The sequence below is a fragment of the Gobius niger genome (assembly GCF_951799975.1).
Source record: "Gobius niger genome assembly, chromosome: 8".
NCBI classification, from domain to species: Eukaryota; Metazoa; Chordata; class Actinopteri; order Gobiiformes; family Gobiidae; genus Gobius; species Gobius niger.
The window spans coordinates 8,236,338-8,255,701 of NC_136859.1; the positions used below are offsets into that span (position 1 = coordinate 8,236,338).

General features: G+C 41.8%; 1 protein-coding gene across 6 annotated transcripts in view; it reads right to left on the bottom strand.

Annotated features, from left to right (window-relative positions):
* The window catches only part of grik2 (glutamate receptor, ionotropic, kainate 2), a 410,021-nt gene that overhangs the window by 101,834 nt on the left and 288,823 nt on the right, over window positions 1–19,364 (bottom strand). For all 6 annotated transcript variants that reach the window (XM_079561307.1, XM_079561303.1, XM_079561302.1 and 3 more), the window contains one exon: window positions 14,883–14,996. In XM_079561307.1, the coding sequence (XP_079417433.1) occupies window positions 14,883–14,996 (114 nt within the window). The remainder of the gene's footprint in view (window positions 1–14,882; window positions 14,997–19,364) is intronic.

A 19,364-nucleotide genomic window follows, 5' to 3' on the forward strand; every position in this document is an offset into this window, starting at 1 on the left:
CACACACAAAAGATGTTGGCATCAGCTAATGACCTTTCCTTTGGCGGTTTCTAGGGCTGGGTTTTGAAACCAAGACTAAAGGGCTACCAAGGAGGTCCCAAAGTGCACCTATAGGCAGAAGGTTGGTGAAACCTGCAGGCAATCGATGGAAAATACTATACCTTTCCATAAATCTACTGAAAACAACAACAAAGAAACCCCAAAACAAAATATGTTGGCATTCACTGCAGTGGCTCCCAACCTTTTGCGTACCCCCTGCGTCATTCATTTACACCCCGAGTACCCTTTACCTCAAGGATCTTGCCAATACTATTCCTGACCAACGAATCTAACATTTAAAGGAACAGGCCACTGTTTTTACAGACTGATTATGTTCTTACCTGAGCTTAGACGAGTTGATGCATACCTGTCTGGTCTTTGTTTGTGCGCTCAGTCATGCAAAACAACCAAAGATGTTTTTAGCATTTGGCCTCTCCCAGTGTATTCCTATAGCTCCAAACAAGGATGAAGTTAGAAGCGACCGAGCTCTTCCACGGGCACGCACAAAGACCAGACAGGTACGGATCAACTCGTCTAAGCTCTGGTAAGAACATATCTCAGCATGGAAAAACGGTGGCCTGTTTCTTTAATATAATGTTGTGTTCAAAATGAAGCCACGTATGAAGACTGGAGAGTACCAGGAAACATGGCGAGTGTTTTCTCAGTAATAGTATGAAAACAGGGCTGCATGAATGCCTGCTATTACTGTGATTTCCACCCTATTCCGCAGGCTGTAAAGTGTGACCAGTAAAGCTCCGCTCGCCTCCACCTGCTCCCACTGCCGTTCCTCTCTCCACTGTATTTTCTGTTTTTGCCTGAACCCCTTTTGCCGCACTGAGGACTCTACATGTTGACATCCCATCCTTTCAGGTATCGATCGGCGTGTTGACATTGCTTTCTGCTCTTTCATCAAGATTACATCAGGAGGCTCCGGGCCGCGGCCGCCGCCAACACGCACGCTAACATGTAAAGGCGCTGTGTCAGCAGTGATAAGCAGGAAATCGGTGCTACCCCGTGCATTACGGTAAACCAAGGTGACCACGGGGGTAACATATGGTAATTGGAGGACGCCGTTTGAGCAGGAAGGACCGGGAATGGAAGAGCGATGGAGGAAATTGATGATCAAATTGTGTGTTAACTCACGCCCTTCGCAGCGGAGACCATGCATTTCGATTTGTCGTTTCATTTTGTGGACGGGGTGACTTTTGAGAGCGGGATGCCAATGTGAACCTTTAATACAGCACAACTCAAGACTTCTACATAATATACTTCCCAAGTGTAAAGACAGAAAACTGACATACATGAAGTTTGGAAGCCATACTGAAATTACTTACTACTACTATTTTTTAAGACACACTCGGATGTTAAAGGGACTATACAGAGTTTAAAAATGTTAAAATCAAGCATTTTCCTCCCCCTACATGTTCCAACAATGTCCTAAGGCAGCAGTGTCAAACATACTGCCCGCGGGCCTGATCCGGCCCGTGAGATGATTTAATCTGGCCCCTGCCATGTAGAGCAGTGTTTTTCAACCACTAGTGTGCCGTGAGATATTGTCTGGCGTGCCTTGGGAAATTATCCAAATTCACCTAGTTGTTGTTGTTTTTTTTAAACAAATTTAAAATAACAGCTACCACCACCAAGTGTGGCATGAATGAATAATGACTATTATGTAGTACGTTGAGGAACTTGTGAAGTGCAATACAAGTGTAAGCCGTTGTTATTAATGAAGCTACGGTCAAGTTGGGGCTTTGACCAAATCACAGCTTATTATTATTCATTTATTGGAAAAAAAATTCTCTATTATATGCGGCCCGCGACCCGCCGTGGGAGCTCAATTTCGGCCCGCGACCCAAAATGAGTTTGACAGCCCTGTCCTAATGTGTAGAATGAGCCCAGACCTGTTCACCACAACTGCCTCTAAAATCCTGCACTGTCACTCTAAAAGGTGTTAATTCGGCCGTCATGCACTATAGAAGCTGCAGTTACACGTATGACCTGAGGTGGCAGTAGAGAGTACAAAATGGCTAACTTGCATCTAGCAAATTTAACATGGGCCTGATAAATAAGTATGTTCAGTAACTGTTGAGTTTCAAAAATATTGATTGTGGTATTGAAGAGTTTTTTTTTGTAGTTTCTCGAACATCTGCCGGTTTGTGCGAACCCGGAAGTAGAGCTGTGACGTCACCACTTAACAAACGTATAGGCTAGGTTCTTTTCCAAATCCATTATTTGAAAACCCACAGCAAAAAATGCATTTTCTGTGTTGAGCAGGTCATTGGGAGCATGTTTTCTGTTGATGGCAACAGTATAGTCCAAAATGTTGTGCAGTGTGCCTTTAAGGGGAGACACTACAGGCAAAACTACATTCTTCAGTTTTCAGGTTTTGGACAAAAAAGTTAGTTTTTTATATGAAAAAATAAAATGACAGACATTTTTTTCCCTCACATTTATGCCAGTAATCTACAATAAAAGTTTCAAATTGATCTCTGTAAATTTAAAATTGTTCCCTCGCCTTAACCATAATGTACCTGCGTAGAAGTTGATGCTTCATTTTCTCTCAGAGCATTTTCTTCTTGTTGCCATTTATTTCAATTATTTTTGTCAGGATGATTGATCTACCTTGTATCCTGACGTTTTGGTTCACATTAGTCTCAACTCTTTTGAAACCACTACTGACTTGTTTACAAAATATGCCGCCTGTGCCATATCCGGCTTTTCTCTGATTGGTTAATGCGCTTATCAATCACTGCACTCAAACTGCAACATCAACATTCTCTATTTTCCATACATTGGTGCCCAAATGCACTTTTGTAAAGCCACACACGTCCTCTTCAACACGACTGTACACGCTGTTGTGGCACTAATTAAACACTTTCACTCACACTCCGCTTTTGCTCCGGAGGCCATTTTTGACCCGAGCCTCAGCCTGTCTCATTTGACTCCATCACGGCGGCGCATTATTCTGTCCGTGGCTGTACGCGCCGCCGTGTTCAACACCAGAACAATGGTTTTAACACGCAGCGGGCACAAAGCGAGCCCATTAGCGGCGCGCGACCTCTCACCCCTGTCAGCCGTCAAAGAATGTAATTAGAATAAACACAGGCCCAGCGCATTAACCACGAGCTGGAGACAGATAAGCGGCAGTTTTGGACTCGGCAACTTTAGCCTCTGACTGTTTGGACAAGGAGCATATAAAGTGAAGTGTTAACAGTGAATCTGGGATTTTCATTGCAAAAACTTTCTTCCTTTCTTTAACATTTAGGGAAAACTTATGAAAAATCGACACTTTTGAGCTTTTAACAATGGGTGAGGAACATGGAGAACCATGCTTCTCCAAGGTCCTCATGGCAGGGAGCGGACATTGCTGTAATACCACCCCTTGTGGCCAGGGGCGACTCCAAAAGACACTTGGTAAACAGTGTTGTTATGGGAACTTTGAGCTTCTCTTGAACTGCTTAAAAGCCTGGCTTCATATAGTTTTTCTTTTTCTAAAAATTGCTATGACCCATGTGACAACACTGGGGTAGGTGATTTTGTACATCAGGCCGAAGTAGTGGAAGCATTTTCTGTGCATTGACTGGCTCCAGAGCCTGTCAATCAAGCCCTGGAGCTCTGTGGAGGCTCCGCCCACGCTGCGAGTGCAGGGCTTCCCGCCTTTTTGCCCTTTTAAGAAACATGCTGCGTAGGAGGAGATTAAGCGGCCATTAACTTTCACACAGGACTCGGGACCTTTACAATGAATGGGGCTGAATGGGACCCACTCATCTCTAATTATTATATCTATGGCTTTTAACCATGTGATAACGCTGTTCCCTCGTCCACAGCTGTAGTGTTTCCATTTCCATTGACTGTGGCTAGAATGTGGTAGGTATGAAAGCTTGTGTACATTATTCTCTCACATGTCATTCCCACTCCTGCCTGCAGAGGGTGCTGACCAGCCAAATCCTTGTTATATTCTACTTATTATAAACATGTACAATCGGAAAGAATGTGGGTAAGCCTCAGTTATCCATGTACAATTTAAGTTGAATATTTTGTATGTTGACACAGCAGAGATTTTTCTTGTGGTCTCACTGCGGCATGCTAGCACAGCGGTTGGCACTTGTGCTTCACAGCAAGAGGGTCCCTGGGTCCCCGGGCACGGCACTGCTGTCGCCCACTGCTCCTTACGGGTGCCCCACCGGCGTCGAAGGATGGGGACACATTTACCTTTTCCAACATGTACTGGCATAGGACCTTTTGAACCACATGGAAATAAGTAATGAATTGATGAAGTAGTTTATCTCCACCATCATCATGGGTGCATATGAATAGGCCTGTGATGGTGAGTATACATTGTGGGCGTGGCAGAGGCTCCTACGTACTCCATGGACGGCAAAGAAAACAATCCAAAGAGTCCTGACAAGTGAAAATATCTCTGGTGTACATAATAGAGAGGAACAAACTGTCTGTCTTTGGACATGTGATCAGAGCAGGCGACAGTTTGGAGAAAGTCATCATGCATGGGGTCATGGAGTGAAAGGGGTGGAGGAAGACTTAAAACCAGGGTTTATACCGGCAGAAGCAAGTCAAATGCTATACTTTTTAAATGCCCAAATAGCACTTCATTCATGTCTTAAAGAGGGGGTATTATGCTTTTTTCAATTACATAGCACCAGTCTATATCACACTACAATGATGACGAAACCTTCTGTTGGTCTGTAAATGCAGTAAATTAGAATAACTGCCTTGTATAAAATTGCTCTCTCGAAAGTCTTGAAATAGGCCTCTGTCTCTTTAAGAACCTCTGACCCTTTCCGACACGCCCCCTCCACACGCTGTCTGTGGCATCAGTGGGGAGGGGGCTCTGCTGAGGAGCAGTGATTGGTTACTCGGCTGGTGACGAAAGCTCGGAGGCGTCTCCAGGAGGTGGGGGCGTTCCTAGGAGGACTCAGGCAAACCTATCCCTAAAATGGCTGCCATCAGAGTTTTTACAGATTACTCAAAAATACGTGAATGTGCCAAGGCAACACTTCAGGCATGTTTTTAATGAGGGAATGACATAATAACATGATGTACAGCTTGAAAAAGTTGATTTCGCATAATACCCCCTCCTTTAAGATTTGCAAACATTTCGTTAAACAGTGGAAAGAGAATTGGACCAAACAAGCAGAAGAATGTGGTCAATTTCAGCCACTGCAGCTGAATATGTTTCAAACATTACAGTATAAAGTGTTGAGCAATGTCAACATTTTCCAATAAATTTAGATGTATTCGTTTGCATCCAATTGCTGAATGACATTTAAGGCCTTGATTTTGGCCCCAACATTCAGATCAACAAACTCATTGCTCTTTTGAGACTGATGGGGGGAAAATGGACAATACGGAAACCCGACCATACAAACAAAGTCTAAAAGATTCCAAATGTTATTCAAAAACTGCCTGAAATAATTGCCCCAACTCCCTTTGCATTCTGTTGTTTGTTTATGCAATGTCTGCATCTGCATCGATTCCCCGGCATGCAATGTTGCGAGGAAACAGTTTTTTTTAATCTATGGGGCACGTTTGTTTTGTCTGACTTGCCTTGACTCCCCTGCAGTGTCTCTCTTTTGTTGTCCAGGCCAATGGGCAGTGGTCCACGATAGAGCTGCTGTCTGCTAGCCTCAGCAACAAATGGATAATTTGCTTTGTTTTCCACGCGGCGCGAAGGCCGATCGATGATACTAAAATAAATGTTTTAAAATGACTCCAATAAGGTACTATCATTTGTTTTTTTTAGCGCAGGCACAAAATCTATTCTTTTTAATTTGGTGAAGAAGGATGGAGTTGATTTTGTGTTTGCCGGGAGAAGGGATGCGCTATAGTCTTAATTAGGTTTGCTTTACGGAGATACTCGGCAGCTACTTCTCACTGCTTTTTAATTAAAGATGCGCCAGGCAGAGGAGGAGGAGAAGAGAGTAGAGAGTAGAGACTTGTGAATTTGTGTATTGAAATCCTGCTGACTCCAGGGACTGCATATATCTCAGTCAGGAGACACAGTAATTGTGGTAATTGCAGTTCAAACCCAGTGGGTTATCTCTGGAATTTAAGCTTACTGTAATATCTGCTTTAAAGGGAAAACCGAGGTATAAAACTGTTTCCTCATCTAAAAATACTTGGAGTGGTTCATGTACGCAGGTTGAGTAACCCTGTTTGATTGAAGCTTTGGATCTGTATTTGATGCTTCCTCTGCATTTTTAAAGCCTATAAACCATTAACCTAAACCGTTCTGAGGAGTTCTTCACAGTTTATTACAGCGCCACTGATTTGTTAGCAAGCAGCTGGCTAAAACTGCCAGCTTCTTGTGTTTATAAAGGAATTGACCGTCCTGAAAGCAAGAGGTGCTCCAAACAACACACACAATGCTTCAAAGAGGCGTCCACACTCATCAAGCGTTTTATCCATACACAGTTGTGCCAAGTTTTCATAAAGTGCACCATACCTTCAGTGAAATATGGAGATGGGTCACTGATACCACTGGCTCCAGCAGAAAAAAGTGAAGGTTCTGGAGCGGCCTTTTCAGTCTCCTGACCTCAATATCATTGAACCACTGCGGGGAACACGCTGTTCATGCAAGATGGCCCATGAGCTTATAAGAACTGGAGTCTTTTTGCCAAGAAGAATGGACCGGATTTATCCCTCGTGGGGCCTTCGGTCATTTTGACTCTAAAGCCACTGGAGCCCGCGGCCAATCAAAATGACCCAAAAGCCACTGAGGATTTTTGTAAAAAGAAGCAGAAAAAAACATGAATGTATGGTTATTTTAAGGCTCTTTTTTGGAGTGTACATTTTTTGACATTAGGGTCTTGAAAGGGTGCAAAATTATGGGCCACAGGAGGAACCTTCTCCGCAACGACCACAAAAGACTCCAAGCTGCCATTGATGTTAAAGGGGGAAATACACGGTAGGAACTAGGGTGTGTAAACTTTTCAACAGGGTCATTGTGGTATTTTATTTTGATATGGTGATTTGAAATGAGTTCACACATTTTTTCCATAATAATCACTGACCATGGGTGAATTTTTTGGTGTTTTCATTCATATTCTTTGAGGAATGGCCAAAAAAAATAAAAATAAAAATCCACCAGGGTGTGTAAACTTATTGCCACAACTGTATATAGGGAGTAGAATTGTAAAACATCAATGCTGTGGTTTCCAAAAGCAGATGTCCAAGCCACAAGAATGCATTTTATCTCCATTATAGAGTTCGGGAATGTGATGTCACATCGCTAAGCACCATGGGATGAGCAGCAATTAGAAACTAATGGAGTTATTGTTCACAATAAAACACTTGGACACCACAGTGAGTTGAGATGCATTTACTAGCAGCTAATGGAGTTGTTCCACAGCTTCTTTAGTCAATGGAAAACATATGCTAACAGCTGCAAAGATGGCGGATCTCCATGGTAACAGTGGATTTTCCCAAACTCTATAGCTTTAGCCTGGAAACTCATCCTTTTTTTTTAAAATTTTGACTGAATATAACCGCTGAAAGACTATTTTTCTCGTCGCAGTTGGTTTGTTCGCGTGGCAAAGCTAAAAAATGATGCGTGTCCACTTCAAACTCTAAAACATGCGGATCAAAGTTTGACAGAATTAGTTCAAATATCAGCGTGTCATTTTACGCCCACATAAAACCACAAACGCGTGGGCGAGCACCCCCTCCCGAATGACAGCCGAACAGCCTTTCACTGTAACTTTCATTTTCTCAGCAAAAATCATCAGCATTTAATCTTCCATCTTCCCCTGTAATATCAAGTAGGCAGCGTGGGGACGACAATATGTGCTAAATTGCAGCCTGTCAGTATTTACCGCCCATGTTCTCCGGAGATTTTTCCCTCTTTTTTTTTTATACGGATTGCTGTTATTAGCGCGCCACTAATTGCCGTATCGGTTTTGAGTCGCGTGGTGGCGGAGAAGGAGAGGCGTAGCTGACAAAAAATCAAGTTTGTTGCGAGCGATTGATGCACATTTCCATCGCGGCTTCCTCAAAATGTTCTTGGGGGGATTATGAAGTGTGAAACATGATGTAATTACTGTTAAGATCTTGCCCTATCAAGACTTTATCTGCCAGAGGAATCAGAGGCTCGGGAAATGGCTTTAGGCCCGTGTTTGGAGCTGCAGATAAAACACGGGGGAGGATCGGGGGATCTGTGAAGGGGGCGGGAGGAAGCTTTACATTGAAGAGGTAAATGTCTCTGGATGGATCGAGAGAGAGAGAGATGTCTGGAGTTGCGTGCAGTTTGCTCATGTTTCCTGAAAAACCCCATGAGACAAAGATATTATAAGCATTTAACCAAAGTGTCCTCCAGGATATAATGTTAAGACAAGACAGTCAGTGCAGTTCAGTTGATAGTTTGACGCCTGTGCACTGGACTTTATTCATGAGGCTGTGCACTACAATTGACTTTTTGGATGAAGTGAGTTTACAGCCTGCCGTTCCTAACCCAAAGACTGTGTACGGTTTAGAAATGTTATGAGAGGGAAAGAGAGCGTTGGGGATAAGTGGCTTTAGGAGCTGTGACGTTGTGACTGAGAAATTTCCATATAATATGTTTCTTCAGCAGCGTATTGTTTCATTGTAGTTTTCAAAAGCATTCTAGACAAATATATGTGACGTGTTCATTATATTCTGATTGGCTATTATCTATTCAGCTATCTGGTATAGTAGTACTACTATATAGTGCTGAGGGATACTCTGAGTGATCACACTGCAAAAATGACCGTCTTAAAGGAATAGGACACCGTTTTTACATACTGAGTTCATGTTCTTATCTTAGCTTAGACGAGTTCACTTGTACCTATCTGGTTTTAACAAGTGCCCTCAGTCACGTGAACACAGCACAGACTATAGCTCCAAACGAGGAGAAGATAGAAATTACCAAGCTCTTCCACGTATTCCCTATTTAAATATGGTTAAGTGAAGTGTTACACTACAAAGTATAGTTACACAAAATTAAACAATGTGGATTTTCTAAGCGGATTAAAGGGGGAACTATATTGTAAGGCGTAACAACACCAGGAGTAGTTCGACAGCCGCACAGTAATATCTTCACTTTACTGTGTGGATGTGGAAGAGCTTGGTAGCTTCTATCTTCACCTCGTTTGGAGCTATAGAGGAGAGGAGGTGAGGCTAAATGCTAACGCCATCTGTGCTGTGTTTACGTGACTGAGGGCACGCGTGAAGACCAGACAGGTACAAGTGAACTCGTCTAAGCTAAGGTAAGAACAGTATAACGGTGGCTATTCCTTTAAATTAGATACATTACTTCAAATCACTTGAATAAATGTTCTTTATGTTGAATTTGAGTCGGTTTGAACTAATCTAAGATGAGAGGAAAAACATCATAATGCCAGTGGAACAAGCAGAAATCCCACTAGAAATTAGACAAATGAACTTTTACTTTGAAAAATATTTCCTTTTTCACTTTCAATGATACAACATGTGCTTGTTCCATTGGCAGTAGGTTTTATCTTATCTAAGACCAGACTAAATCTACTCACACTTTAGATTTAATGTCTTGAAGAGAATAGATGCAAGTTGGTCATTATATGCTCACTACTGCCACCTCAGGTCTTACGCGTAGCTGCAGGTTCTATATTAAGCTCATGCATGACGGCACTTCGGACCCGAAGGAACAACTTTATGAGTGACAGGGCAGGCTTTTAGAGGCAGTTGTGGTGAATTGTTGGGTTGCAGGTTCTAGAATGTGATGATGACACTGGACCCAGTGGGGGCAGGAGCCAGTTTTTCCTATTAACAGCATTACACTTTCACAAGTTGTATATAAAAAGAAAATTTATGAATTACACAAATGATCATTAATATCAGTCACTGGGTACAAGACCAAAAATGTCCTCAAAAACAAAATAATTGTACCTCTGTATGATGTTATGGGCCTTTAGAACACTGTGATGTCACCTGACACCCAGCAAGAGGTCTGGGCTCATTCTACACAGTAGGACATTGAATTCCGTATAGTCCCTTTAAGTCAAGTAGATTCATAATTTCCCCTGAATATGATTTTTCTTTTTCCAGTGCAAAAACTACTGCAAAAAGTACTTTGTTGCATTGCTGCATTATTGATTATCCTGCATATTCCAGTCCATCTCCTTTCAAGTCGCCGAAGAGAGACCGCGCTCCTCCAGCTCCTAAACAGACATCACAAAGGGCCCGCTCTGACACTTCTGAATATTCTAAGACTATTTGCATTAATGATTTTTTGTTTCCACCTATGTTCCCATCTCGTCTGTGCCTGTTGCTCCAATAAACAGCCTCTCGTTGTTGCTCTGCTCGCGCTGACAGATGTTTAACAGCACTCATAAACTGGTCCTGTTGCATTAATTACTCCGCACCGCTGACAAATACCCAGTGAAGAGCTCCATTAGGCTAAACGCTTATGCGATCATGGCGCATATGCTGTTATCCAGTGATTATCCTGGACCGACCGGCTCATTCCTCTCTCATGGAGGAGCGGCCTCTTCTGTGGACATTAACTATTAGCACAAACACTGTAGATGATGGAGATGGGCAATAACAGCCGTTGCTCCAAAGAAATATGATGCAGTTTGATATAAACAGTGTTAAAGGCAACTCAACAAGAGGCAGATCGACGTTGAGATTAGGACATGTTTTTGGTCCACTGGATTAATCAGCATCTGTAATAGTTCTGGATTGTGATCACACGGTTCAGTAAAAGCACAATAGCAACTACAATTCTACTTCAATGTGTGACTACGCACAGCTTTCTCTACCCGTCTCCTCTCATCTTTCAGGTAATTCATGTGAAAGCCGCACAGATCTTCTGCTCGGACTGGATACAAAGAAGCTTGATCTTTATTTTTCTGAATTAAAAATCATTTGATATAATTGAGTTGTCTGATGCTTTGTTATTTCAGTGATTTTTCGTTGAAACAGACTGGCCCCGCTGACCCCGTTCTGTTCCGCAGCCGTTCGAGGGGCCGAGGTCAAAAAAATGAATAAATATTTATTCACGATTGACTTTTGACTCTTTGTAGCGCAGAACAACTTTGTTTCTTTGAATTCATTTGACTGTTGTCTCTTTTTACTAAATAACAGAATATATTATCAGCATTTACAGCTAAATGAATAAATGAAAAAGCAGCTGGTGTGAACCCTCTGTCCACCAACAATTCTTTAAAGCTTGTAACATGTTAGTGAGTCTAGTTGTAGACTCAATAACAGAGATATGTCTGGCTGTATTGATTGGTTAGAGTCTGATCAGATAAAGGTATAAGAAGAGGGACTGGTAATGCTTTGTAAAGGACATTTGTAAAGTGAATTTGTAAACTCAGCGTATGCAACACGAGGCAGTCTCCAGTCGACCCTGCTTCTGTTTATTCAGACTGGCCTTAAATTATTAATACGTTTATTTGTTTATGACGTGGACTTACTGCTACATAATTTATACAGAATCATAACATGAAACAATAGTATCACATTCATAAGGGGCTGCCAATGGCCTTTTTGCCTCCAATTAATCTAAACTGTGAATCTGATTAAACACATTGTTTGTATACATTTACACTCATAACCATTAATGGTTTGTGTGAAATACAGTAGATAAATATTGGCTTATAGATTTATGACCTCAAACATACTCTGTGTTTGCTAACAGAAATGGTGATCATGAAATAAGGACACTAGCAAATAGTGACCTCTTATGTTATAGAATAAATCGATAAGCGGATCGTCTACAAGGACGAGGAAATTTGAAAGGAATGGACATTATTTTCTGCATTTTTTACAAAATTTTAACAGGTTATTGATCTCTGAATTGTGAAATGACACTTCTTAAAAGCATCTCAGGGGCCAGAGGTTTGAGGCCTGTCATTGCCTATCCCCATTCTATAGTGGTTAAAGCGGTACTAAGTAGCTCATGCCCCTAGAGGCCATAAGCGCCACTGCAGGTGTCGTAGCATGTTTTGTTTTTTTACTCATTAATTGTCTGTGAGAGTAAATACTACGCTGACAGAAAAGACAAATGGAGAGAGGGATGCTGTACATACAATTACACAATGGAGATCATTTTTTTCACTCAAACTTGGCTGTAAATACTGTTAAAGTGGTGCTAGCCCGCAGTTAGCTTTGCCCGTTAGCCTGTTAGCTTCTTCTTCGTAATTCTATTACTGTGTATCGCGGCCTCCGGGTCGGAGCAGGGAAAGTTGCAAGCATGATTTTCTGGCCAGAGACACCGGGGGAGATGAAAGACCCTCCAATCACCCATTAACTTGTATTACCCCAAGAGGGACTACGAAAAGGATTTATTAAGGTAAACAAGTTACTTAGTACTGCTTTAAAGTAACAGTCTGTAAATTTAAATGTTTTACAAATTCAATAGATTGACCAATCAGACGAGCTCTCCAGCTGTCCAATAGGGAGAGAGCTTGATTGTTTCCTTTTGAAAGTTTGTTCTCCCTCTCCTCATTTTGCAAACTATAAGTGGCTTTCTGCTCCAATCAGGAGGGAAGGGATTTCACTCTCACTCTCTCCTTACTTTGCAATCGTACAGACTATCTCTATAATCCTGCAGCACATATGACAGAACAACAACAACACAAACTGTAAGTGTAATTTTGTAAACTATAAATTGTGTAGAAATATTACCAGTATCAGTTATAACATACATTTTACTCTTGTTTGTTTGCAGCAGCTCTGTTTGAATCTTAGTAGTACCCGGGCAGACGATGATAGTCTGGCTGATAAATTGGTCATTCGTGGACAGCGCCGTAAAGCATGAAATCTTATTGGGTGATCCATCACTCCGGTCCGGGTCCCACTGGGCTCCCGCTCCGGCCTCTCGTGTCGAAAATGGCCATTAGGGAGTGCACCGCTGTGGGACGGGGGTCGCTTCAGGAGAGAGAGGGGCGAGCAGGCAAATCCAATCAAACAAATAGTCTCGAAATAATGACGTTTTTAAAGAAAGACTGTCAGGGTGGTTATCTGTGCTACTGAAAGTACGGCGGGATTTAGCTACAGGGGTAAAACAAACAAGGAACTCTATAGACACAGTGGGAGGAAAAAGTGAGAAACCGTTTGGAATTTCTTACATTTCTGTCTAAATTGGTCATAAAATGTGGTCTGATCTTTATTAAAATCACAGGAATGAGTAAACAGTGTCTGCTTAAACTAATGCCACCCAAATATTTACATTTTATCATATTTTTATTGGCCAAAGCATGTAAACATTCACAGGAGAGGGAGGAATAAGTAAGTACACCCCCTGAATCTCGCTGAACTGCAACAGTTTTGTAAAGAGGATTCAACCTGATCGTTCTGCACGTCTAATCTGCAACTACTGGAAACGGCTGGATGAAGTTTTTGCTGCCAAAAAACAGCTATTTAATCAAATGGTTCACTTACTTATTCCACACTGCTGTGAATGTCTCAGATTTTTCTGCAGAATATATTGCTAAACGTTTTTTCCATTGATGATAGCACTTTGTCCTGGCCCTGAGGCAACGAAACAGCCATGAACACACCATGATTCTCCTGTTGATCTGCTGTTCCATTTCTCCTTCACACCTTGACGTTGTGTGTTCTTCCCAAACTATTCAACTTTGGTTTGCGAAAGAGCTCTTGGATTCTCCACAGCACTACAGGCAAAATATTCTATGGACTGATGAAGCCAAAGTTGAACAGTTTGTAGTTTGTAGTTTTCACTGAGATCACTTGGAATGCGGTGAACATGGTGACACACACAAATGATAGCCACACTGCTAGCAGATATTATCACTGGAAAAAGTACATTATGGAATAAACTCAGTTTTATGGGGACTTTGATCCATAAAAGGCACTGGGGGTAATTTACCAAGCACTTGCTCAAGTGCAATTAGGGTAGTATGTGCAAAAGTGGCTCAGCAGCAGAGTCATTTGTGCATTTTTTTTTTACTTACACAACATTCTCTTATTTATAAGGCATTAGGAACAGGCCACAGTTTATACATACTGAGATATGTTCTTACCTGAGCTTAGACGAGTTGATGTGTACCTGTTGTGGTTAGCATTTGGCCTCTCCCAATGTATTCCTATGGCTCCAAACGGGGTGAAGTTGGGAGCTACCACGCTCCTCCACAAAGACCAGACAGGTACGCATCAACTCGTCTAAGCTCAGGTAAGAACATATCTCAGTATGGAAAAATAGAGACCTATTCCTTTAATCCTGTGATGCAGACAATATCAAATGGTAAATATGGTTCGCCATGCACAATATGTGTGTCATTGTGGGCTTAACGTTATCTTAATGTGGATGAACAACAGACTAAAAACCTACATTTTGTGAGATACAGGCTCTTTGACTTTACGAATGGGACAAGGCGGAAAACTCACAGTCTGAATCAAGTTTTGACCAGGACATAACTCATTTTCTAAAGCAAGAGTATCGGAAAAAAAAGTCACAAAACTAGTGCGACTGTAAAGAAAGATCTAAGTGCCACCATAACCCGGGTGATTATCCATAGAGAGACATTTCAAGCAGAGGACAGTGAGCCGTCCCTGTCCTTTCCTCTGACACAGGGATAAGTGGACTGGACTGAAGAGATTTAAATGTCACGGGCCTTTCCCACTGCTTCTTCAAGTGCCCTGACACTTTACACAAGAAAAACACTCTCGCTCTACGGCAAAGGAAGCTCGGCTCAAAAGCTCAGAGGCTGCAGGCCGTGGGGTAAATACAGCGCTTCAATCACATTATGCAAGACAGTCACTTAAAAATATGAAGGGCCAACTTTCTACCACCGCAAACAACCACCAGAGGTTTTAATCAAGAGAGGTTATTATGAGTTTGAGTAGAAAGACTTCCTTACCAGTATAGTGGAGACGACCAGCGAGCGGTTGGACAGTGAGTCAGACACATTGGTGGTCTTTCCCTTCTGGTTTTCTGTCATGTTGAGGCCACTGGAAGGGTCCCACGTCCCGATCTGAAAGGAAACACACACAGTTATTACTTCATATTCAAGGGCCGAATGTCCACACTATTCCCTTCGAAGTGCCCTAAATCGTGGTCATGGCATTTTGCAGCGGTGTCCAAATGTCCAGAGGGAAAGAAGAAAGCAGTGCACTGAAAATGTCTCACAATGCCTTCTGAAAAGTAGCTATGCGCCTTGAGATGTGTACAGAATGTGCGGTAAAAATAAACATGCCTTGCCTTGCCTATGTAGCAATGGTCACTAGACAGGTCAATATAGACCAAAATGCATTGCGAGAGTCGGAGGAGAACAGACGGCGACAGGTCCTTGAACTAAACAAGAATGAATTAAAACAGCTGTAATTGTGTGTTGCATATATTCATATATCATGGTACAAAGCGCTTTTTTACCTTTTTCTTTTACCTTTATCGGGCTCAAAGCGCTTTACAGTAAGGAACCAGTCACCCATTCAGACTCTCATTCATACACCAATGTACGCACTACGCAGGCAATGTGGAGGCAAGTAGGGTGAAGTGTCTTGCCCAAGGACACAACGATAGTGTGCATTTGCAGGAGCTGGAATTCGAACCCACGACTTTCCGATCATGAGACGACCTGCTCTACCAACTGCGCCACCGTCACCCCGTTGATATATTTATATAAAGCACTTAAATATATAATTTATATTAGTCTCACGAAGATTAAGAATCTCTTTTTCAGGGGAGTCAGGGGGAACCTATTGTACATGTTTAAGTGGTAGGGGAAACCCTGTCGTTTTTAGAGGTAGGGGAAACCGGAGTACAAGGAGGAAACCTACGCAAACACGGGGAGAACATGCAAACTCCACACAGAAAGGCCCCGTCCAGGTGGGAATTGAACCCAAGACCTTCTTGCTGTAAGGCATGGGCGCTAACTGCTGCGCCACCATGCCGTGCATAATAGTTACTGTGAAAAGTTGCTCACGTTAGCTGCTTACCAATTGCTTCAATCAGTCAAAATATGTTTTTTAAGTGCTTTTCAAACAAAATGTGACGCATTGCTTGAGATGTTAAATGATTAAGTTTTCGATCATTCCCTTCAGGCAAAAAAGGTAATAATACAAGACGTTTCCTTTATTCATGTTAACCTGTTATTTGCCAGTTTAAGGTTAGTTTTAGGGTTAGGTTTAGGGTTAGACTTAAGGTTAGAAATGATGCATGTTTAAATATCAAAGCATATTGACTGGAGAGCTCAAAAGCCTATATGCCAGTGTGATACCTCATTTGAAAGCCAAGACCTTCAAGTTTCTAAAGCTGTGTAAGAGAAGTGTGAGTGAAGATCTGAGGAATATTTATTGACTGAAATCCATTATTACTGGAGTTTAGTGTGCTTTATTGTAGCTGGTGATTAATACATCCATAGCAGGAACTGAACCTCAAACCATTCAGGTTTTCAGCCAAAACTCATCTCCAGGACCTCCAGTATCTAACGTGGTCAGCGCCTTTTTGTTGTTGATGTCATTTCAGAGGCTGACATTTTAATATTCTGTGTTCACAAATATTAAGTTATGCACAATTAGCAGCCTCTGAAAATCAAACCCCAATCAATAGACAATCCCGGAACTTGTAATTGGAAGAAACTTTGGAAATTGACAGCCAAACTTTCATCACAAGAAAGTATCAACAACATCGCACCCCAGACTAATGGGTAAAACTCACACCCAACTTTCTAACATCCCGATTCTTAAAAAGGATGAGTTGAGTAGCACGTTTTTGCAACTTTCAGGGTCACTTTTTGCTTGCATAGAAGAACTATAATTACACGGAGCAGGGGGACAAAATGTATTTAATATCAGCCCAAGGAGGGAAATAAAAAACAGTACAGGACTTGGTGCTAAACTGGCTCTAAACCAGGACTAAACAGTGGCAAAACCATGACAAAACCAGGCATATGATAAACAAATAAAAAACTCTGCATTCCTTACTGAACATAATGATATGGAATCATCTCATTTTTGCACTCTATCAATCATAACACCCATCAGCAGTGGGAAAATCTTTTGCCTCAGCGTCAACACATTTCCTTATCAGAATGCAAGAGCTGCCTCAGTAACACGGGCCCGAGGAAGGAGCTGACAGCTGGGTGAACCGCGCTGCTGTCAAAGGCCCGTTTTACCCACAATCCCACGGGGCGACAGCGCAGAGACGGGCGCGACCTCTTGACTCTGGGAGGTGATTCTGAGGGGAGCGAGTGCTGTGTGTGCGTGTACGGGGGAGGGGGGGGATGCGTGGCTTTGATCATTATTCATCATGATTTCCAAAAAAGACCTTGTTGCTAGGTTGCAGCTAGCATCGAGATATTGTAATGGGCAGGTAACTGTAGTGACATCCTTTTCATGGATCAGAAGGTGCGGTAACTGGTTAATTTCCCACCGTCCACTTGGAAAAATGCCTTGGAACGCCGCTCGAAGTGCTAATTACAGCTTGTAAACTCGGAGATGTCCCGACTGCTCCGAGTTTGGATACGAGATGAAGACAGCAATGCAGCTAATAATAACATTTTGAGTGAGGGTTACTTTTGGTCAGTGCCTTCATGCTTGGAAAAAACATTCACATAACGTAAGCTAACTGTTGTAGCATTTTATTCACATGAGCTCATTCGCCTGGAACGCTCTGAGGTTGTAATTTTCAAGTGGGAGAAATACCAGCATGCCTGGAACGCACCATATGTAATAGTTTTATATGTTTACACTATGTAGGTCTCAAGAACATTATCCAAACAGAAAGCAGAATTAGCCACACATTTTGGTTTGTCAGATTTACCTGTCCCTTATCAAGACCTAATTTGGTTTGGAGCAGGGAAAAATGAATAGGGAAAAAATGTATATTTACAGATATCAATTTCAAACTTTTGCTGTAGATCACTGGCATAAATGTGTGAAAAAAATACATGGCAAGTTTTCTGTTATTTTATCTTTTCCTATAAGAACAAGGTGTTTTATGCCTAAAAATGCCCCAAATTTCTCATCTTTTCGGCGACGAAATCTGAATAATGGATAGAGCTACATTCAAATTGATTATTTCATTTTATTGATAAATGAGTTGCCAAGACTTTCTCAGAGGGGATTTTGCATATCTTAAAGTTTTAAAATAAGCTGTTAGTGGAAAAAATTGTAAAAATTAAATTTTCGCCTTATTTTTTGACATTCAAAACTCAATAAATGGGGGATTCCCCTCTGAAAAAAATCTTCCAAGTATTGTTCAGTCCAAGGCTGGAAAATTTGAAGCCTTTAGGTCTGACTGACGTGGACATAGTGTCGTCACAATGACAGAAAAATGTGTTTTGAGAAAAAGGCCCTTGAAATTGCATTGTCCCATATAAGTCTATGGGCAAACATTGAATCAGCGCAATATTTAAACATGTTTTTGTGAAGATTCGGTATATTTTTGGTTTCCGGGTGAAAGCTTGTATGTTCAGAGACCAATTTGGCCCAAAACCTGAAAACTGAAAAAATTGAGTTTTGCCTGTAGTGTCTCCCCTTAAAATTAGGAATGGGGAAGTTGTGTTCTCTTATGCAGGTGAAGGCAACACAAGTTCAGGACCTTTTTCAAAGCACTAGGAACACATTCTTCACTCATCAACTATAAATACTTAATTGGCCATCTTCTGCACTGAGCCTCTTTCACTCCATCCAAAAGTGTCAGCTTTGCTCTTCTACCCTTATATTCTCTATCTCCTCTTTATAAATGTCCAAACCATGGAAAATTCATCTGCAGACATTTAACATGAGCTGTCCAATTAAGGGCTTACAGTCTAACAAGTTAAATCTGGGATTCCGGGTTTGGAATCTGGTGTTTGAGCATTTCTTTTTTGCTATAGGACAGCAGCTAACAGTTTGTACTCAATTATCTCCACCTTTTATGGTTTGAAATGGGAAGAATCCGGTATCCCAGCTTTAACAGACTACTTATGCTTTGTGTTTTTTATGTAACATACGTTTACTTGTGTTTGTAGTGCACACAAAGCAACTCAAAGTGCTTTGCAGAAAAGTACCTCTTGTACGATTGTCCCTTGTAAAGATCTCAAGTCCTGGTATCAGATCAGGCCCTCAGGCTGGTAATGTCCTATCTGAACTCTACAGAACAAATCTCCCTTCAAACCTCGCTGCCCCGGGCGTCACCAGGAGCAGGCCCTCTGCAGTGACCCCAGAGCGCACCCCCTTCTGGACACCCGCAATTACCTTGACATTCTGTGCTGAGTTTATCATTGTGAATGACAACTAAGTGCAGGAGATATTTCAATTATTTTACTCTTTTATTTTTTACTTTAGACATCATTTTGTGGGGCAGGTGGTGCAGATATCATCGCATAGCCAGAAGAATGGAGCTCCATCGATCATTT